This window comes from Daldinia vernicosa (assembly GCF_022497035.1).
Source record: "Daldinia vernicosa strain CBS 139.73 unplaced genomic scaffold F5Y00scaffold_20, whole genome shotgun sequence".
NCBI classification, from domain to species: domain Eukaryota; kingdom Fungi; phylum Ascomycota; class Sordariomycetes; order Xylariales; family Hypoxylaceae; genus Daldinia; species Daldinia vernicosa.
Genome location: NW_025953936.1, coordinates 474,036 through 494,116, shown reverse-complemented (window position 1 = coordinate 494,116; position 20,081 = coordinate 474,036). Strand labels below are relative to the sequence as shown.

At 45.6% G+C, this 20,081-nt stretch overlaps 6 protein-coding genes across 6 annotated transcripts; 1 reads left to right on the top strand and 5 right to left on the bottom strand.

The window, feature by feature from the left end:
• Nucleotides 1-2,263: 2,263 nt before the first annotated feature.
• On the bottom strand, nt 2,264-3,306 carry F5Y00DRAFT_235813 (uncharacterized protein). The gene is made up of 2 exons (XM_048007626.1): nt 2,391-3,306; nt 2,264-2,306 (listed from the first exon to the last, which is right to left on the bottom strand). The coding sequence occupies exon 1, from the start codon at nt 2,823-2,825 to the stop codon at nt 2,541-2,543; it is 285 nt and encodes a 94-aa protein (XP_047865428.1). The 5' UTR covers nt 2,826-3,306; the 3' UTR covers nt 2,264-2,306; nt 2,391-2,540.
• Nucleotides 3,307-6,628: 3,322 nt separating this feature from the next.
• Nucleotides 6,629-9,740, bottom strand: F5Y00DRAFT_67484 (glycoside hydrolase family 92 protein). Its single transcript, XM_048013997.1, has 6 exons — nt 8,840-9,740; nt 8,303-8,752; nt 8,103-8,253; nt 7,981-8,046; nt 7,812-7,919; nt 6,629-7,759 (listed from the first exon to the last, which is right to left on the bottom strand). The coding sequence occupies exons 1-6, from the start codon at nt 9,487-9,489 to the stop codon at nt 6,719-6,721; spliced, it is 2,466 nt and encodes an 821-aa protein (XP_047865427.1). The 5' UTR covers nt 9,490-9,740; the 3' UTR covers nt 6,629-6,718.
• A 1,014-nt stretch (nt 9,741-10,754) lies between these two features.
• F5Y00DRAFT_261629 (uncharacterized protein) lies at nt 10,755-13,354 on the bottom strand (the record flags this gene model as incomplete). Its single annotated transcript, XM_048011238.1, has 8 exons — nt 10,755-11,120; nt 11,175-11,227; nt 11,298-11,334; nt 11,440-11,644; nt 11,700-12,135; nt 12,230-12,247; nt 12,343-13,237; nt 13,292-13,354. The coding sequence occupies 8 exons, from the start codon at nt 13,352-13,354 to the stop codon at nt 10,755-10,757; spliced, it is 2,073 nt and encodes a 690-aa protein (XP_047865426.1).
• A 350-nt stretch (nt 13,355-13,704) lies between these two features.
• Nucleotides 13,705-14,795, top strand: F5Y00DRAFT_235804 (uncharacterized protein). Its single transcript, XM_048007625.1, has 3 exons — nt 13,705-14,058; nt 14,120-14,305; nt 14,366-14,795. The coding sequence occupies exons 1-3, from the start codon at nt 13,914-13,916 to the stop codon at nt 14,377-14,379; spliced, it is 345 nt and encodes a 114-aa protein (XP_047865425.1). The 5' UTR covers nt 13,705-13,913; the 3' UTR covers nt 14,380-14,795.
• A 161-nt stretch (nt 14,796-14,956) lies between these two features.
• Nucleotides 14,957-15,786, bottom strand: F5Y00DRAFT_235803 (acyl-CoA N-acyltransferase). Its single transcript, XM_048007624.1, has one exon. The coding sequence runs from the start codon at nt 15,615-15,617 to the stop codon at nt 15,045-15,047; it is 573 nt and encodes a 190-aa protein (XP_047865424.1). The 5' UTR covers nt 15,618-15,786; the 3' UTR covers nt 14,957-15,044.
• Nucleotides 15,787-16,052: 266 nt separating this feature from the next.
• F5Y00DRAFT_261626 (NAD(P)-binding protein) lies at nt 16,053-17,168 on the bottom strand (the record flags this gene model as incomplete). The annotated part of the gene is made up of 2 exons (XM_048011237.1): nt 16,053-16,179; nt 16,243-17,168. The coding sequence occupies 2 exons, from the start codon at nt 17,166-17,168 to the stop codon at nt 16,053-16,055; spliced, it is 1,053 nt and encodes a 350-aa protein (XP_047865423.1).
• Nucleotides 17,169-20,081: the final 2,913 nt, after the last annotated feature.

Sequence of the window (20,081 nt, the reverse complement as noted above, 5' to 3'; positions counted from 1 at the left end):
AAATACGGGAATAATAGCGCCTTGCCATGCCACTCAAGAACAAAAGACCAAAGAGGTTATATCAATTTGTATTTGAGTTGACGCGACGCCCGGTAGGATTGCGGGACGGTCCGATCCAAGAGAGTACAGCAGAGAGACGAAAGGAAGGAATTGAGCCGCAATAGCAAGGCCGAAATACTTGTCTGTCTGAGTTAAGTTATAGATTTCACTATGATAATCAATACCTTGACTAAGACTTTAATACTTACTTAAAAAGACGCAATAAGTTAGTTACGTTGAACTTCCTGGACTCTTTTTAAATGGAGAATAACACCGAAAAAATAGGAATACGTGTTCGGCGATAACTCAATTAATATTTTATCCAAGTGCCTCTCGACAGGGAAACTCAAGTTATATCACCAGTACTTCAGTACTTCAGCTACATCCTTGTTCTTGTCCAGGGGTCCGTCCGAACCCCCCTAGCGGGAAGCGGGATCCAAATCGCAGATCTCTCATTTTTTTTACGCTTTTGTTATAGATGATCAACTTTAATCATTTCGAAAATGACAGACTAACAGCTCGCTAAATACATAGGTAGATCATACAAGGTACCTATGCAGTTCAATCATGCTTCTTATGCGGCTTTCAGCGTCGAACTAGATCCCCCACAAACTGAACCGGTCTTCTAAACCCAGGCCTAACCCCCCCTTAGAACTACATGTAATATTGTAGTAAGTTTTTGGTACGTAGAGTATGTGTGCATGTAGATCTTACAAGTATCAATCTACTCTGATTCGCCGTCTGTGGTTATAGCTGATGCCGACGGGAGGGCAAGCCAATCATAATCCTCGGAAGATTTAATCAAAGCTAATTAAGACACTCTAGAATCCAAATATCATCCCATAACGTCGTCATAGGACAAAAGAAGGCTGCGCCAACCTTTTCTAACTATTAACTATTATTCGGCACCTACATAGGTTTAGACGCGGATGGATGTACCGTTGTCTCTAAGGACATCAGCTCTCTCTCAGGGTCTGAAGTTACTCCACACGGTAAAGAACTACATGGAAAAAGATGTAAACAGGGGTGCTCGCGCTATGGCAAATAGATATGACCCCCACGGCGTTATTATCTGTTTCCCATATGTTGGGTACTTGATTTGGGGGCGTTGGTGGTTCCCCAGAAACCATAACTTGGAGTACATAACGATCCTTTTCGGGCGTCGGAAACCTTGCCGGACCTATAGGCCTTCTCTTTACCATACAGAGCCATTCTTTCACATTGTGGCTCGTTACTTCAATATTTTTAACTTTTAACCTCTCCATAGTTCAACAGCTATACTTGATAGTGTTTTAACAAGAATAGGGCAGTGTGATATCCCATATTAAGACGTAGGGTTAGACAGGACAATACCAGGTAGAAAACGAATGGCTCGTCGTCGCGTAACGCATCTAAGTCATAACGAGGTCATCCTACATTGGCATACATTGTCGCTAATCTTCTCCGCTGCATTGTGTCATCATGCTCACGAGCTACGGCACCGATTTTAGCCAATGCAATGGTTAGGTGCGAATATACGCGCCAACTAGAATCTAAAAGGAGGGGGGGTCAGGGTGAAGGAACGCGGAGAGTAGGAGTATTTCGGGCTAGATCGTTGCTATGCAAGCGTTACATAGACGGGCGTCGCATGCAGCTGCCAGAAAGCGTGTCTCCGGCTTACCCCGAAGAGGACGTTTCTCGATTCCGGGGTTTGGATCTATCATAATTCGACGGTTTCTTGGCGATCAAGACATATGATAGCCGAACCCATGTCAGAAGTTGGGCACAGATGAAACTCACCGAAAACCGAACAAGGACATTTGAATAATATGGACAAACAGATATAATAGTACTAATTTCATGGCAAACATACGGTCCACTTCATTCATACGCTTCGAGATGAGGCATTCCCTAACCATGTTCTATGTATTGTACGGTTACGGAATCTTCGACTAGCAGGGGGGAGCCGGTACGAAAGTAACATCGGCTGAAATTGTCTACGGATTAAGAGGCGCAGATCAGCGCCCATACTTATTAAGCCGGTCATGTCTACGTACCTACATATATACCAAATCAGGACTAACAATAAACCGAGGCGTGGGATAGCAATGATTCGAAGATAGGGGTCTATCATAACATGGTTAAGATGCCCAAGCATTGTTTGCTGTGGATCCGTCCGTATATTCTCCTTCTATGTATGAGTATGCGAGGCGAGGGCCCATCCAGCTGCATTCGCATATCTTGCGCAAGCCGTTAATCAATCGGTCGAATACATAGCTTCGTATCGGCTGGGGTCAAGAGCGAATCCCAGTTCAAGTATTAGTTTGGCTCTGTAATAGCAACACGCATCCTGTTACTTTTGTGAGGCTTACATGCAAAGTCGCTGTTAGCTTATAAACGGTACCTGCGGGTACATTGACTGGAGACTCTATACCAAGGCGTTGTAGGTCTACGCTTGTAGTTCTGCTCGGTGAGTTGTCAATCAATAACTACTTCTCGATTAGTTATATGAGACTAGTTGACTAAGGTAAACATCTTCTTTGGCCAATATCTCCGTAAGGCTCCATCGACGTCAGGGATAGTAAGTAGTAGTGTATACGGTGAACTTTGCGAGAATTCAGAAGAACTCCATAGTGGATTACATACATAGCACCCTTCGTTACCGTCTGGGTCCACAGAACTATACCCTTTGGGTGGATAGAAGATAGACGGCTCTCCTGCCTAGGCCTCTTGGCATCAAGATTGACTGCTGTCTTACCAGTAGTCACACGCACGATGCCCAAAAACAAGCCTAGAATACATGGCATGGCGGTTGATCATCCAACTTTCGAATTGTCCTTAGATAACCACCCGTCCCACCGCTACAAATGGAATCCAAGCTTCACTATGTAGATCGGCAACTAGCGTGCGGGATGTCGTTAGAAGTCGGAGTTTTCTACCCAGATTTCATGGAAACGGGTTCGATGTTCTCTGCTTGTTAATCATGGTTAATCATGGCTGCCACCAGAAGCCACTATAGGTAGAACCCCATATTTACCGGTCGAGTGAATACACTAACACCTAAAGAGTTAGCTAGCACCGCCTTGACTACCTCGCTAGGTTAAATGCAGTGGACTATTCGACGTTGAACTGAACCTGTGATGTTTCATGATGAAAGGACGTGATCAGGCGATCCATATAGCTTCTCAACAGAATTTCAACTTCAGACTCCGATCATATCTTACTTGACGAAATAACCACCTAACGAATTGATTCCGAGTCTCCCGGTGCTACTTTAGAGGATTGACACTGAATTTATGTATAATAGAATGAGTAATTGGCTAATAGGGAACCGAGTACCTACCAACCTATGTATTCTCTTGAAGTGGGTTTCCGAATAGGCGAATTAGGTAGATCTAACTCCGCCAGTATCGGCGGCCAAGTCGTTCTCTAATCCTGTGGTCAGTCCGTATTAATTTTAGAATAAACATAGCGACGACAGGTACGATATCACAGATAACCTCTCTATAGCAACCTTCGAGTTATTGTGACTATTAAAGACTTGTTATGTTGGTATATACCTGGTAGGTAAAGATGGAGATACTTGGGGGATTCCCCTAGCAGTATACATTAAAGCCCCAGATTAAACTCGCGATATCACCTGGTATACACACCACGACGTCGCGGCCTAACATGTTTATAACGCAGAACCATGGACACCCATTTTGAGTAAACCTAAAAAAATATAGAGAAGTGCTCGCCGACATCCAAAAAGATCAACACGGACCGGCGCGAGATTTCCCATCGTAAACGCCCTGTCGGGATTGCTAGAATGTATACTACTTCGACGCTATAATAAGTTGTATCTTAGCTACATAGCATGTGACCTTCCCCTCAATCATCTAAGGCTCAAGATACCTACTATGCTGTTCAGTTGGGTATCCAAATCCTCATTCTCAACAGCTAGATGCAACTTAGCCTCTACGGTATGCTAAGTTCGTACGATTATGACGGCATTACTTACCGATAGTCCGCTACGCCTCGAGTTACCTACTCATCGCAAACTCCTTCTTGGTGGTGAACAGTTCATGTGTATCCTCCCGATCGCTCTACACCGCTTCATACAATTGTGCCCTATTCCCAGCTACTAAGATAGAGCCACATCATCGCCGAGCATACTTGGTTGGTGCCCATCGTTGATTTGGTTACTTTACTGCTACTGCCCAAGTTTCCCCTCAAGCTGTCTAGAAGCGTGATTTTACGGTGAGGTGAGTATTTCATCCAAAGATCTCGACTTTGCAACGTGGTTGAATTATACTGGAGTCGTTCAACGTCAGGACGAAATTCAATATTAACACTAGCTCCGTGACATTACTATCGGGGGACGAATTAGATCATCCAGTCTATAGAAGATAGCTAGGTGTGTAACCTTTTCCATCAATCATCTTCGTCTAGTCATAAGCATAACATGTATCCACCCTCTAGCCTATGCAACTCTAAGAATTTGATACATCTTATTTAACTGTGCACGAGTTTCCGTGTGTAACCGAGTGAAAGCGGCTCTATGCTTCACAGGACGGCCGTTGGGCTTCGGCGTAATAGTAGCCTTGCTTACCGAAGTAGACAATCTCGGGACATATTTCATCGATAGGAGCCACCAAAAAGGATTCACTGGATGGACCATATCTGAGAACAAGAGGGGAGCGGGGAAGGGACGTTTGATTCGTTGATATCACATGAGAAGGTTCCGCTGGGTTGGGCTATGGTGACCCAACTACAAAGATATTCTGGTCACTGGTGAGGCTGGAACTTCACGTGCATATTGTCATGCTCGGCAGAAGAGTATTGAGAGAACCATTGGGGCAATAGCTATAGAAGGGGGCGATTATACCTTAGCTTTACATCCACTACCTGGAAGTACTACTATATGAAATGGACATCTCTATCTGATACATGTATCTTCATGCGGCTTTACAATTTATGAGGCTTACGCACATATCCTTCGCTAGAAATATAATACCAGGTTAATTGCTAACCTTTGCTGTTAATATATTAACTAATCAAGTAAGTATATCCTAAACCTTTGGGAGATACCTATTGACTTATCGTTTTTGGTTTCGAATTGGGTTTGGGTCCCAATACCAAAAGGCTGAATCGTAATCGGATATTTACTCAAGACACGTCATATTCGCATAATAACTATCTAGGTGGCTATGGAAACGTTTAATTCACGACTTGAGAAGTATCTCATAGCTTTCGACTTGCTTCATACTACGAATTAGATGCTTTGCTTAATACTTCTGTATCTCTTCAAACCCCTATATTCAAAGCGCACATACTGCGGAGGCGATCTACGCACAAAATTTGACAACCCACGCCATACCAAAATTCATATTCTAAGGAAAGAAGATCGTTTCCGCTTTTCCCCCAGATATACACCAGTAGTAACGTTGGGGAGCTCGCGGCACGCAGGGTTACATCCGGTGCGGTTCATGCATTTGGTAGGTGCGCATGCGTCGAGCTGTAAATCGCTGCACTGGCAAAGAGGACGTAAGAAGGGTCTTTGGATGGCTAGGTATTTACGTGGTAATAGGCTTGTTGTACCCCCACCGGATAATGATCCAGCAACAAGATCGAGACGGGACGCGCATGCAAGATGATAACGACGCTGTCATAGCACTATGCCGTTAATTCTCGGTGGCTGTTTCGCAGTACGATAGCCATCAGTCAAGCCATTTTCCCCAGCCGATGTTCCCCGGCAAGTCTAGAATGTTTATGAATTGTCTAGGAGGTAGGTATGTATGGCGCAATCTGGCGTCGGGAACCATGGAAGAGAGAGGCTCTCATGCATTTTCCAACTTTTCAACACGCTCATAACCCAAATATCTCCTTGTTATGAACATGGAGGTCTTTGGAAATTACCATACTTTATCCTTTCCCGGTTCGATAAAGTTGGATTTGGACCAGTATTTACAGCACTACTACTACAACTCCAGGCAGGTGACGCCAAGAAGATTCGATTGAGTATAAACGAACGTCATTCTTCAAACTAATGGGAACACTCGGAGTTTTTCGGTATTCATGATAACGCTTGCCAAGGTAATATCATTAATAAGTGATCTATCTGATACAATAAGGTATCCATCTTATCTATGTATTCTCAATAATACCTTTACTATAGGATAGCTATTGTCTATTGTAGAACAGTAGCAAATAAGACTACGGGAGTCTAATTACGGGATCCGAAAGAAAAAGATAAAAGGAAGGGGAAAAAAGGTAAGAACTTCACCACATCCTAGGAAGATATACATTACTCGTTGATTTTTACCTTTTATTACTTATATCACACTGCCCACGAAGCTATCTGTTGAGTTTCACTGTTATAAAAACAGATGGTGTATTTTCATGGCTAATATGATACCCGTCGTTGTATGACCTTGATGATCCTGATGTAAGATGATATTAGAATATATCAAGTGTCTGGTATTACCCACTTAATTACCCCTTTTACACTTTTGTAACCCATAACGACACTAAGTGGAAAGTTCAACACCTTTTCTACACATTAAGTCCTTTCAGATAATCATATACGGTACCCGATACAAGTAAATATCGTGCATGAGTATCCAAGTATTCGTATATAAAATTCTTGAATTATTATTACTCGTGATAATACTGTATTTATACGGCTCTTAGTATAATGTCTTGTCCAAACCGTCTATTAGTTGAGTCTAGGCCCACCATGGCTAAAGCCTGCGCTGTACCTTGTACCTATATTAGGCGCGGCTCTTCTCCTCGACAACGTCTCGTTGAACCCAGTATATTCCCCTAAGGACGGCGGTAAATCTTTGACAGCTGTGCCCCAGGAGCTCTCGTTCCTCCCTAGGGTAAGCACGAGTTCTTTACCTTCTGTGAAGAAACTGTGATCAATCCAGTTCTTTGTGTACGGTTCGCCGTCAAGGGTTGCGCTTTGGATGTAGATGCTCTCATAAGAGGGATCGAAGTTGACGTTGCGGATAGTTGCGGTCTTGCCGGTTTGTGGGTGTGTAATATTGACACTCTCGAAGAATGGAGGAATTATGAGATATACGTTTTGTCCGGGGTTTGGGAACAAGCCCATCATGGAGAAAGCCACAAACGATCCCATTGCGCCACTGTCGTCGTTCCCTGGGAGACCTTCAGGGGTGGTATCAAAGAACCGAGGTATATAGAAGTGTGCACGCTTTGCCGATAAGGCAGGCCGACCAGCGTAGTGGTATTGGAAGACGGTTAGGAAGGCGGGTTCGTTGCCAATGTAGGTGATGTTCTGATCATGCAGGAAATCAAGGCGGCGAACAAATTCAGCCGGTCCTCCGTAAAGGCTGATTAAGTCGCCTTGATTATGTGGCACAAAAAAGCCGTACTCCCAGATACTGCTCTCAAAAGTTTCGTGAGCCGTATTTTGGAGCGAGCAAGCAGTGCCGGAGTTGTCAATATTGCTACATAGCAAAGGGTCCTGTTCACCCCAAGTGCCATTCAGGTATTTGGGGGCGTAGAAACCTGTAAACCCTGTGTCCTGGCCGTTGGCGAACTTCGACGTTTGATCTTCCTTGTATAGGTTTTTCCAATTATCGCTCGACTGTAGGTATTTTTCTGTATCGGCACTGTTGTTTCTCAGTTGAGACATCTGTGCGATGACAAAATCATTATAGCTGTACTCAAGAGTACGGGAAATAGACCTGGTCATAGTTCCGAAGCCTTGCCAGTCTAGGTCTTGCACGGGGTATTAAGGGTTAGCTTGGAGTAGGAACACCTTAGGAATAGGATAGACTTATAATATATCCGAGACTTTTCCAGCTCTCAAGACCGCCGCGCCCGTTGCTAGACCAATCGAATGGCTCAACCTCAGCGTCTTTTACGACAGCTTCATAACCCACGTCCCACTATCCAACAATACCGAGTTATTAAATAGCTAAAACACGTTATCAAATTCAGTGTACTTACGTCAATACCGGCTGTAATTCCTTTCAGATATCCATCGGCCAAGACTACATCAGCATTCGAGCCACCCTAAGAACTAGGTATTAGCTCAGTTAGTCCGTCTTTAGAAGCCAAAAGGTTCTGACCTGTGTGTAACCCTTAGAGAATGTCATACGGCAGTCTGGCAACCAGCCCTCGTATCGATATGTATCAATCAGAGAGCGAATCATCTCGGCTACCGCATCTGGATCTATAAGGGTGAGAAATGGGATTTGACTTCGAAAGCTATCCCAGAGGCTTCGCTGAGTTAGTGGCTGCGTTATATATATGCGATACGTCAACTTACCAATAGAATGAATCGAAATACGGTTCCCCTGTTTCGAATATAGGATTCTCTCCCGTATAATTCTGGGGGTTTACCATTGTGCGGTATATTCCGCTGTAGAAGTTCTTGATCTGATCCTCATCTACGTCGCCCGGCGTGATTGTGATCGGGCTGAGCTTCTGTCTCCAGGCATCGGCAGCAACCTGTTCGAGCCCATCAAAATCATAGTCCGGAATCTCGGCTTCGGCATTTGAGCACGCTTGTTCAGAGCTTATAAAACTCAGGCCCACGCGAGCAAGCACAGGAGTATCGGTAGACTCAAATCGAACAAAAGCTCCTCCAGGAAGAGGATATCCGTTAATTGACCTAGAGATAGTCAAGTTTTTGACATCTGGAGTAGCTCTACTGTTCACAAAAATGCCATTGTCGAATATTTTAGGGCCCGAAAAGTCGGTGCAAAAGTAAGGCACACTATGATAATCAGTACTAACCTGTCTTATTTGAGAAATTATGAGAGGATGATGAAGAACACGATAAATAAATTTCGAATGCACTTACTATTTTCCCTGGCTGAAACTTGACTGGAAACGGGCGCTTCCGGTGATCCTTCCGGTTTGCTCGTCGACTGAGACGGTGCCGTTATCTTGACGTGAGTCCGAAAGGTCTGTCAGGTCTTGTAAAATGAGAGGATGCGAGGCATTCCCATCTGATGTTGGGAAGGTAAATTGAAACAGCGCAGCATGTTTACTGGCGGTCATAGCAGCTTTAACGCCGGAGTTCAGCGTAACCTCAAAATACCCCGGGCGCGCCACCACGCTACTTTGATCAAATTGGCCATGGTTGGCGCGGGTCTTCTTGGGGAAATCGCATTGATCAATATCATCGTCAGGACAGCTCGCATACGGGAAGAGAGGGAAGTTTCCTAAGGACGGCGACCCTCCAGTTCCCGAGTCGTGTAGGGCAGAAAAACCAGAGATTGGAGTCCCGTCAAGAGTGAACCCTCCTTGATTACTTCCACTGGTAGTGTCGGCAACAGCTTTAGCCATACCGTATGGGAGTGTGGCGCCCGGAAAGATGTTTCCTCCATTTCGACTTCCGATTAATTGATCGACATACGAAAGAGGATCTATAGCGGCAGCATCATTCCCCAGGGCCGTCGCCAAGACAATAAAAGCAATTGAACAGGAGCGCAAGCCGAATGGAGGCATGGCGACTAGAGCTTCTTGCTGCTAAGAGCAAGATAGAGGAAAAAGAATGTAAACGAGTGTAATATGCCCCTATAATATATCCCCAGTTGATAACAAGTTTGCCTACCTAACCTAAGGTAACTTGGGCAACTTGGGTAAATGAATGCATTCCAGGGCGGATAACGATGCACCTGACGACGGCTTTAAGGTCAAGATAAACAATCCGGAGACAAGAATTCGTTCAGTATGATAAGATAAACACGTCGGGTTGTCTGTAAGTAGTAAGGAGGAGCGAGACAAACATGTCTTGGACCTGCCCTGTGGTCGCCCTGTGGTGGTAGTGTGGTCGTGACCAGCTCGCGTGCCGTCTGAATGGAAATAACCTTCCATCCCTGGCGTCCCGGTGAGCTCCCGGATACGCCAGTATATCACTGCATCATCACTGCATCATGCAAACTGCAGCGAGGCCTTGTCAGTGACCGGAGCAGATGTCCTAATCTTCGTCCCCACCGTTACATCAAGTAATGTCTGCGAACTGTGCAGCGCGTCTTGCCTCCATTATCTCGGAACGCGGGGTATCGAATCCTGCGAGGGTTCATGATTCATCAATGAGAAGACGAACGCGGTGTAGATACCCATGCCACTTTATGACATATAGGTATGTATGTACTATCAGGGGTTTATATTCGTAGGGATAAACGACATTAGATAGGTCGATAGGTCGATAAGCAATAAGAAACCGGTCCGATCATAACCAGATCTGTAAGTTTTGTGGTTTATTATGCTCCCCATGCATTGGGGAGTCTTTCGTGCTTGTTCCTGCATATTAGATGCTAGGCCTGCTAGGAACGCTACATAAAATAAAATGAGGAAGGTTAGCGGCCACACGATGATGGCCTTGCTAAAATAATGGTACAACGTAGTACGTAGAATAGAATGTTATTAATTAAAGATTTTGTTCGCCGTAATTGCGCATCCGGTTCGCTCCTTTTGTGCTTTAGTTTTGTGCTTTAGGTAGTGTTTCGTTACATCGAATTCATGGGATACCTCGGGAGGTAAGTTAAGGAGGTAGGGAACTGATCGTACACTACAAAGCAAGGTGTAATTAGACGCATCCAGGGGTCTACTTACACTAACGATGGTTACATTCAGTCCGTGTAAGTGGATACAAGATATGCCGTCTTGGCTTTTCTATCGATAGGGACGTAGCACTTTAATGTACAACGCACGACCCTAAATCTAATTCATGCATCCTCTAAATTGTAAGGCCATAAATGCTGGATGCCTTATTGATTTGACTGCTGACTTGAAGGGAAATCCGGGCGAATCCAATCGAACGTATCGAGAAGGTCAAAATTGAAGTCTAACTGTGTTGATGAATCCCACTGAAATACCGCGGGAGGCTCATATATACTCGATGCCGCATTTAATGTCTGGTCCAGAACGCGTTGTATTACTGATTTCGCGTCGTTGCATAAATCCCCGTTCGGTGCCGACGGACTGACCCAGTCGAGAAATGCGACGAGGAGACTCAACTTCTGGATGATGTTGGAGCGAGTGATTCTAGAGTCGCTATGGGGCCTCAAATGGAGGGTAGGCTTTAGAAGTTCTAAACAGAGTATACCACCGGCGGGAACAGCGTGAGCCATAACCTTAATATCTTCGTCAGGAAACGGTAACAAGGAGTTGCTCGTATATTAACTTACAAGCCATTCACAGCTGTCCCTGAAAGATGAGAACTTATCTGAATGTAGATAATCTGTTCCGTGTTAGCATCCGCGTTAGATGCATGAGAAACGTTACTTCATTATAGTCTAATAGAATGAAACCCGGGAGAAAGGAGTGGGTGAGGAAGGTCACGACGTACTGCGGCGTTGTTAGTCTGGGATGAATAGTTACAAAGCAAGGCCTAAGTGCAATAGGGTTCTAAACATACCAAGGTAAAGTCTGAGTGACTAAGTCATAGCTGACTTTCAATAAATCGCCCTTGTCTTGATGGCCAAACCGAAGCAAGAGTCTTTCGATAAAAAACATATTCTGTAGATGTTCTTGCTGTATAAATAACCTCACAGATAGGTGGTTTATGGGAACCTCCAGGTTATCAATCTCAAGAGGATCGAAACGTAAGCACGAAGGGAATGCAGCAACTGCTGAAAGCTCTCGAGATCGAAGTTGGCTATCCGTCTTAGTTAATACTAGATTAGAGACATATCTATGGGGGGCTTGCTTACAGCAGAGTTTCAATAGAAAATTCGTTCGGAAACGTGTTTTGTCTATGGTCGAGAGCAATTTCGAATATCTCTTCGCGGATTAATGCGATGATTGCCCGGGCTCGAATACTAGTAGAAGGATACATCGCCCCGTCGGTATTCCAACCTTTTTCATCTAGGCGCGAAACAGCTTTCATTAAAGTATCATGGTCAGAGAATAAATCTTCGGTACTAATATCGAGCGGAATAGGCGTCGACGAGTATCGAGAACTGATCAATGGAGGTCTTCCGGTAAAAGAGACAACATCCATGGCGATCGAGAACGTATTATGAAAAAGCCTCTTCTTAATCTCGGTCGACAAGGATGTTTGATGTTGGTCTTTTTCTTCTACGGCGTGAAAGCCGAGGAAAGTAAGCAATGAAACCGTCTCCGCGTGAGTCCTCCATACAACCAAATCTTAGGCACGTTAACGGTTAGCAAGGGATGATCCCAGTATTTCGACATGATATACAAGTAACCAGTATAGTAATCACAGACATAGACCACCTACCGGCATCTCCTACAGACACTGATGATAAAAGTTAATAATTACCAATTTTAGTACGTGGCTTGGAGGGTTTGGTATCTTCTGGGGAAAGGGAACTTCAATCGTTAGGCACGTACTAGAATCCACAATAGTGCACCTCTGACTTAAACAGAGCATCATAGAGTTTCCGGCGGAAAATTCTTTACATAAATCGAGGCTCAGGTGCATGTTTTCCCTCGTTATGCGGAATCCACGGTCAAACTTCACGGAGCGTTTTCCTTTCCAAAATTCCGCGTTTGAACCAGGAACGAACTCCCAGAACATGGAGAGTATTCCTATCAACTCCCAGCGGATGTTCTTCCCCGAAAATTGGCTGAACCACTTGTCCGGGTCAGATTCTTCGTCGGAAAATGGCCTCGAAGTATTAGCGCAGATAATACGGGCGAGTTCCTCTAATTTAGCGGTCGGTCGGCTTCCCACACTGAAATAATCACCGAAAACCTCATATAATGACCCAACCACTCGCTCAGCTATCTTATAGATCCAGCTGTCACTCCCGGACTTGTACGGCAGGGAACTCCCCTGGATGGGATCAGGTATGTTACGTAGCACCTTGAGGGCCAAATCACGGACTCTGACGGACAAGTTGGTCTGGGAGCCTTCAATAGGGGCATAGTGAGCGATACTCTCGGATTGGGTAGCAACACTGTCCGATCCTTGAAGAAGCGAGAGGCTATTCTCGGTGTCTTCGTAGATATTACAGTAACTAGTCGGGCCGAGGTAGCCGGGTCGGAAGAGGCCTGAAACCTGAGTGTCAGGCGTTAAAGCCGGGTTGTTCTGAGGGTGCCGAAGACTTCCACGCCGAGGGGATGGGAGTGGTGTGGAAGGCGCCGGAGATGGCAGTGGGCTCTTGGATGTAGATATCCTTGAGGACGACGCGAGATACACACATTCACCATCCTGTTTTCTCTTCTTACAACGACTACAAACCGGTTGTGTATGATCGCAAGCTAGCTTACGTTTACGGCAGGGCTTACATGTTTCATCAATAGATATACCTAAAGGGAATTGGTATACATTACTTACATCGCAGGCTTGAGGCCGACCGTTGCGGCGAAGAAGTAGTGGCGGGTTCGTAGGGTCGTTCATAGAGAGGCCGAGTGTAAGAACTGCGTGTACGAGAGAATATTCTATCAAAGTAATCCGAAGCCGTGAATCAAGAGCTTTGACTCCGACATAGGCTGGCTCAAAGTCTAGAATGTAAATTGTTGGAACGGGCAGCAGATACCAGGTCGGCTTCGGCTTCGGCTTGACGTCGAAGGAAGAATCCCAATTTGTCGGCTTATCCCCACCATCGGGATTCTGATTCGTTAAACCAGATTCTCACGATGTCTTGCGAATGAGCTCGGCTCTCGGTGCATTATTTCGGCTTAGAAAGCCGAAGCAAAATATCAAATATGAGTAACGCCACGCGAAGGGGACTTCATAGATTGTAAAGCGCGCGCAGGGGACGCCTGTCAATTGCACTATTAAAAGATGGATTTTCCCATTGAAGAAGTTAGAATTATCAATAAGATTGTATGCGGCTCGCTCCTAGGCTTCTAGCTCCGTAGATTTCTATACACTTTGTCAACTACCGTATGGCAAACACCAATTAAAACCAGGTTCTTTGATTATTATACACGTACGGCACTTAAAACCTGCCAAAATGCCATCGCAGTCCGGATTATCATTTCCTATCGCTAGGACAAGCCAAAGGCGATCGTCTATTGCGTCGGAGAAAACTCTAGTGGGTACGCCAAATAAAAAGGAGGATATTTCGGAAGGGAAATATGAAGGCAGTATCAATGATTGTTAGTTACATCTACTCCATTAAATTCTTTACATTAACTTACTAACTTTTACTACACGAAGACCGCAAGTCATCCTCCGACGCTGAAGCTTTGGCCGATAGCAGTTCGCTCCCCAGTAAGATGGGTAAAGCTATGGAGAAAGTCAAGTCGAAATTATGGGAGAAAAACACTACTTCTAAGCCTAGGGGTAGCCGGCTTGCACGCGATGGGTATCCGGACACCCAGCTCATGTGGCAAGCATTGGCTGGTAAGTGATGTCCCAATGACCATGCCAACCAAAGCAGTGAACTGACACTAGGTACGACAGAGACGAGACTTTGAGCGAAAGGATTGAAATGCTTATATTTCACCTAGGGAGTTCGTGATTGGATCCATTCGGTAGTGTGGTGTGGCAGCCAATTAATTAGTGGATAGAATTCGGTATGGTTCCAGATGCCATTTGATCGCAAGCGGTATACCTACCCTAAGGGTATGAATTCATATCGGCGCTATAGGTAATAACAAGTGGGAATCACCGGGATCAAGGGACTTGGATATTAAGGAGTAACAATACCTCCTGTTAGGTATCAAAGGCGCTATGGGTGAAAGTTAGCTAATAACTCTCAAGTGAAGCCGAGATAAAGTCTGGTTCTTCATAATCTTGGTACAACGGAGACAATCTTTATAGGAGGTAATCTGCTAGGTTAGGCGATTTATTCGAGATTGATAATGCATCTCTTAATAATATAAATGGATTCACAAAATGCAAAAGAGCACGCTTTTATGTCGTCTAATTCTAGACTGTACTCGGAAACGTCCTGCTGGCGGCTTTTTATCCTAGCCCCTATTTTTCATACTCGCCTTACACCAACTTCCTCAACACACTAGAGAGGTGATAGATATATGACAGAGAACTCCATGATAAGTATGAATTATGATTTGAAAATTTCAATCTGAATCTATCCAGTACCCCCTCGAAATATATAGCAACTGCATCTTACATAGGCTCATGATAAATCCCTCAGGTCGTCTCGGACTAAACTATAGGTTACTTGGTCCATGATCTTTTCCTTCTTGCAGACGGCCTGCCTTCTTATTCCTTCTTTAGTATAACCAACCCTCTCTAAAACTTTCTGGCTCGCGATATTCTCAATGAACACACCAGCCTCGATCCTTATCAGCTCCGGGAATTGCTCGAAAGCCCAGACCGAAAACCCCCTGAGTGCACTCGTTGCAATACCCTTCCCCCAGAACTTCTTCCCGACCCAGTAGCCAATTTCCCACGTACGATACTCGATGTCCTGATGGGGGGTAAGCCCGATGCCGCCGGCGAAGGTGCCTTCGGGCGTGAAGATACCGAAGTTTACCATGGGGTTGCTGTTTGTGGAAGAGTTGATCCAGTGGTTGGCGCAGTCCAGTGTGTAAGGGTGAGGAAAGGTATTGCGCATGTATTGGACAAGCTCTGGGAAGTTGGCGGCCTCCACCATGCCCTCGGCGTCACTTGGCAAATATGCACGTATGATGCATTTGTCTGTTGTTACTATCGGTGTGGACGTCGACTGCGAGGTAGATTCCGCCATGGTGAAATATAACTCCCCAGTCGGATTTTTCGTAATAATATTAATAGTAAATGTTTCAGCAAATAATTCAAGTTAATGTAGTTGACTACCTAAGACTGTGTATAATTGAGTCAATAAACTAATGCCGGTAGTAGATAGACGTGTATAGCTGCCACAAGCCATACCACAATTGATACTCGGGGTAAGTCCTCTTACTTATAAAACGATAAATCTCAGCCCCTGTATGACTCATTCCCGATTTAGGAAAGCTACCTGGTATTTATATCATATGCCTCCTATTGGTTCGGGGATTAAATTTAGTAGCATATGCAGGTTGAATTTGCAGCTCAACGAGAGCTGCATTAAGTGGTCAGCTTCTAACTAAGCAAGACTTAGAAAATTTTATACGATTATGACAGTGTCGTATCATTGACCCCTGCTTATTCCGAGGTAGATCTAAGCCGACTTGGAGAGACCGTCAATAATTTGTCTGACTCCTACAAACGAAAATTCGTCCATTATCTCCTCCCACAATTTCGAAGCAGCCTGCTTACCTTCAGGCTTATAGATAAGTGGTGCCATACTAAGTTACGAGCTCATTAATATACATTCCGATGTCTGTCACGCGGGAAGGGGTATAACTAACGGTCTAAGTGTTGCATCCTCGACATGCTGCCCATGAACGGTCTCGCCTAGTGTAGGACTCACAGCCGCATGGACGTATACACGAGCGCCAACTGAGCAAGGACGACCAACCGTTGCCATTATAACTTTATATAAATAACCCACGAAACGCCCCTCTCCGTCGCGTATGATTTCCGATCCGTGACAAAAACCAGGGTTGGCGACGGTGACGACAACGGCAGAAGATGGAACTCGCTTTGCTAACTCCGCCACAAACATTTGGACAAGCACTTTGGATGTACCGTGCCGCTCTTTAAACAACCACTTCGGTTCCATCTTCTTTCTAAAAGTGGGAAGTATCGGATTTGACCCCTTTTCACTAAATTTGGTCGCATTGGCTATTCCGGAGGATACCAAGACTATACGTCCAGGGACATCCCCTGTCTTCTTCTCTGTCATAATGGGCACTAATAGGAGCGCCAGAAGAGCATTGGATAGATAGTTTACCTGGATATCTTCTTCGTAGCCCGTAGCGCTGTTGAAAGACTCGTCGACTTTGTAAATACCAGCGTTAAGAACTGCTATGTCAAGCCTTGTAAGAGTCTTGGTGCGCTCAGCAAAACTCACGACGGAGTCGTATGAGTTAAGGTCTAATTTCAAAACTTCGATATCCGTTGATTGCGCGTCGCGACCTTGGGCGAGCTGCTGGCGTGCGGCTTCGCCTCTCGACTCGCTACGCACGGCAAGAATTACTTTACACCCCAAGTCGAGGAGTTGGCGGGCGCATTCTAACCCTAAGCCCACATTTGCGCCGGTAACCACGGCTGTCTTGCCAGCGAGGTCGACTTCTTCTCGAGTAATAAGCGGAGGTGTGAAGAATAGCTGACTTTTAAGGAAACGGAGTAAGCCCGCCTCCTTTTCCGAGGAAGTATCGAAATTCACAGCCATAGTATAGGGTCGGCGATAGGAGTGTGAGCGGATAGCTAGGGTGCTCAAGAGATAGGATATACTTGGTAATGTAGAGGTGCGATGTAAATTATAAAGTAACTTCCCGCACGTAGAAAAGTTTCTCATACTCAACGTCGCGATGCCGACTCTCATGCGGATGTGTGGAACCCAATTGCAGGAGACAAGAGCGCCGGGTCCGACGGAATAAGTCTTTAGTATCCGGTTCGCTCTATGCTATCATATTTATTCGCACGTTGAATACCGCGTATAATCGCGGTGCGGGATGGATAGTCCGTCCGAGGGTCATTCCGCCGTGCTCTTTAATGAGGGTATGTAACTCGGGCAGATTATCACCACGGTCCTGTCAGGAGGAGGGGATGCCCTAGTGAGGTGAATCATGCATAGAGTGAATGTCTAGGGTAGTAGACCAAGTAGTAGTTGTATTGAACTTAGTAACGCCTGGCCTTCCAACCTCTGAGGAGGGCGCGAAGCGCCCCTTATATACTCGTACAGACCCCTGTAGCCACCCTAACCCACTATACCCTGACAGAGTCACCCCTCCCTCCAGTGGTCCCGTCCTCGGGACCATGCAACGAAAAGAGAGGGTAAAAAAAAAACATCGTGTGTAAAAAAAACATCGTGAGCCTCGTCGTCGCCTTTGGTCCTAGGGTGTGTGCTGCTACCTCGTCACCTCTTTCGTCAGAGCCTCATCAACCTCGCTGTTGCTTTTAGCCTCCTTGCTAAGGTCGTTACTGCTATCTCGCCGTAGCCTCATATTATAATAATAGTAATAATAATAATAATAAGGTACGCTTATAGGCTTATCGTCAACCTCGCTGCTGTCGTCGTTGCCGCTGTCTCGCCGTAGCAGCTGTCTTGTCGTATTGCAGCCTCATCGCTAGCCTCGTCGCCGCTTCAGTCTTGCTGCTAGTCTCGTTGCTTAGTCTACCACGCTGTCGTCTCACGGCCTGGTGGTTACTCTCTCCGCTACCCTGTGATAAGGTGTATACTCGTCTAGCCTCGCTGCTAGTCTCGTCGCTGTCGCTATCCTCGCCACTCCCCTGTAGCAAGGCATACGTCCTATCTGGCCTCGTTGTTGGCCTCCTCGTCGCTACCACCCTGTAGCAAGGTATATGCGCTACCTCATCTCTGTCGCCTCTTCTAGCCTCACTGCTAGCCTCGCTGCTAGTTATCGTCTCACGGCCTGGTGGTTGCTCTCTCCGCTACCCTATAGTCCGGTATACGCCCTATCTCATCCCTAACGTCTCTTCTAGCCTCACTGCTAGTTTCGGCGTCGTCGCTACCCTCGCCCCTGCCCTATAGCAAGGCATATACTCGACTCGTCTCTGCTATCCTCGTTGCTAGCCTTGCTGTGCTAGACTCGCCTCTAGCAACACTGCTACCGTACTAGGGTGTCTCCTGGCTATCCCTGGATCTACAAGGACCTCGACAGCACTCCCATAGCTACCTCGTCGCTTAGCCTGCCACAGGGTCACTACCTACCGTACTGAGGCGTCTCCTAGCTATCCTTGAACCGCGTCAAGGACCATCGGCAGTACACCTTTTCCAGGGCCGGTATCCCCTGCAGTAACTACGCGGCTACGTGGCCCTGCTAATCTTATTAAATTACCTGCTACCGTACTAAGGTATCTCCTGGCTATCCTCGAACCGCGTCAAAAACCTCGGCAGTACACCTTTTCGGGCCAGTTACACCCAATCGGTAGTAAGGTACGCACTCCTATAGCTACCTTGCCGCTAACCTGCCACAAAATCACTACCTACCCTACTAAGGCGTCTCCTAGCTATCCTTAAACCTCGTCAAGGACCATCGGCAGTACGCACTCCTTTCAGGCCTTGTTATTCTCTGCGGCGACCACAGCTTTCTAGGGACGACTGGAGAAATCCTACGACCTCCTAAACGTACGTAATCGAAATAACTAATAAGGTCTTGGAACGTAGCCAAAACGACTAACAGTCTAGATTAATAAGTTTAAACTAATAAAGCCCTATAGCTTTACGGTTATAAAACCCCGTAATCAAAATAACTAATGGTCCTAAAACGTAGCCAAACCAACTAATAAAACCCTATAGCTATATAGTTAAAACAACTAATAAAGCCTTAAAGCCCCATAGCCTCGTCGCTATAGCTTAGGCCTTATCTCGGTTATAAGGCCTTGTCGTTGTAGCTGCTACCTTACTCGTAAAAGCCTAAGGTAAGCCTCATCTTAATCGTATAAGGCCGAATTTAGAGCCTAATCGCTATGGCTACTCGCCTAGCCTTGTCTAACCTCGTATTAATCATAAAGCCTTTACCCCTAACCCTAATTTTTATTATAAGCTTCGTCTCGGTCCTAAAGCCTCATTCGTAATAGCTATTATCTCGCCCCACAAATCTCTAACACATCAATAACATCATAATTGTAAGCTGGCGATACTTAGCTTCAAGGCCTACTAAAAGGTCGCTAGCCCCCTCCTCTCGTGGTATCTACTATTGCCGTCGTCTCTCTCTCCTCGTACTGCTTCGTCGTCTCTCTCCCCTCTCATCGTAACTTTTCGTCGTAGCTAACCTCCTGCGCCGTAGCGGCAGTCTCTCTTTTTCTTGTCTCGTGATACTTCCTTTCGAATCGTAGCAACTTTCGCCGTCAAGGTATCTCTCATGTTGCCTCACGGCCTCGCGGTCTACCACCCTAACAAACGGTTAATGCTAATAGGTAAAGGCGTTATTTTATTAGGAGGAGGGGATGCCCTAATAAGGTAAATTATATATAAAGTGAATATTTAAGGTAATAAACCAAGTAGTAGTTATATTAAACTTAGTAACGCCTGGCTTTTCAACCTCTAAGGAGGGCGCGAAGCGCCTTTTATATACTCGTACAGACCCCTATAGCCACCCTAACCCACTATACCCTAACA

Bases quoted from the DNA above. Each gene is read 5' to 3' on its own strand.
- F5Y00DRAFT_235813 (XM_048007626.1), bottom strand. From the start codon at position 2,825: ATGCCATGTATTCTAGGCTTGTTTTTGGGCATCGTGCGTGTGACTACT.
- F5Y00DRAFT_67484 (XM_048013997.1), bottom strand. From the start codon at position 9,489: ATGCCTCCATTCGGCTTGCGCTCCTGTTCAATTGCTTTTATTGTCTTG. The intron at 8,254-8,302 runs GTAAGTTGACGT...AACTCAGCGAAG, and splicing joins TATTTCGATTCATTCTATTG to CCTCTGGGATAGCTTTCGAA. The intron at 7,920-7,980 runs GTAAGTACACTG...ATTGTTGGATAG, and splicing joins GAATTACAGCCGGTATTGAC to TGGGACGTGGGTTATGAAGC.
- F5Y00DRAFT_235804 (XM_048007625.1), top strand. From the start codon at position 13,914: ATGCCATCGCAGTCCGGATTATCATTTCCTATCGCTAGGACAAGCCAA. The intron at 14,059-14,119 runs GTTAGTTACATC...TACTACACGAAG, and splicing joins TGAAGGCAGTATCAATGATT to ACCGCAAGTCATCCTCCGAC.
- F5Y00DRAFT_235803 (XM_048007624.1), bottom strand. From the start codon at position 15,617: ATGGCGGAATCTACCTCGCAGTCGACGTCCACACCGATAGTAACAACA.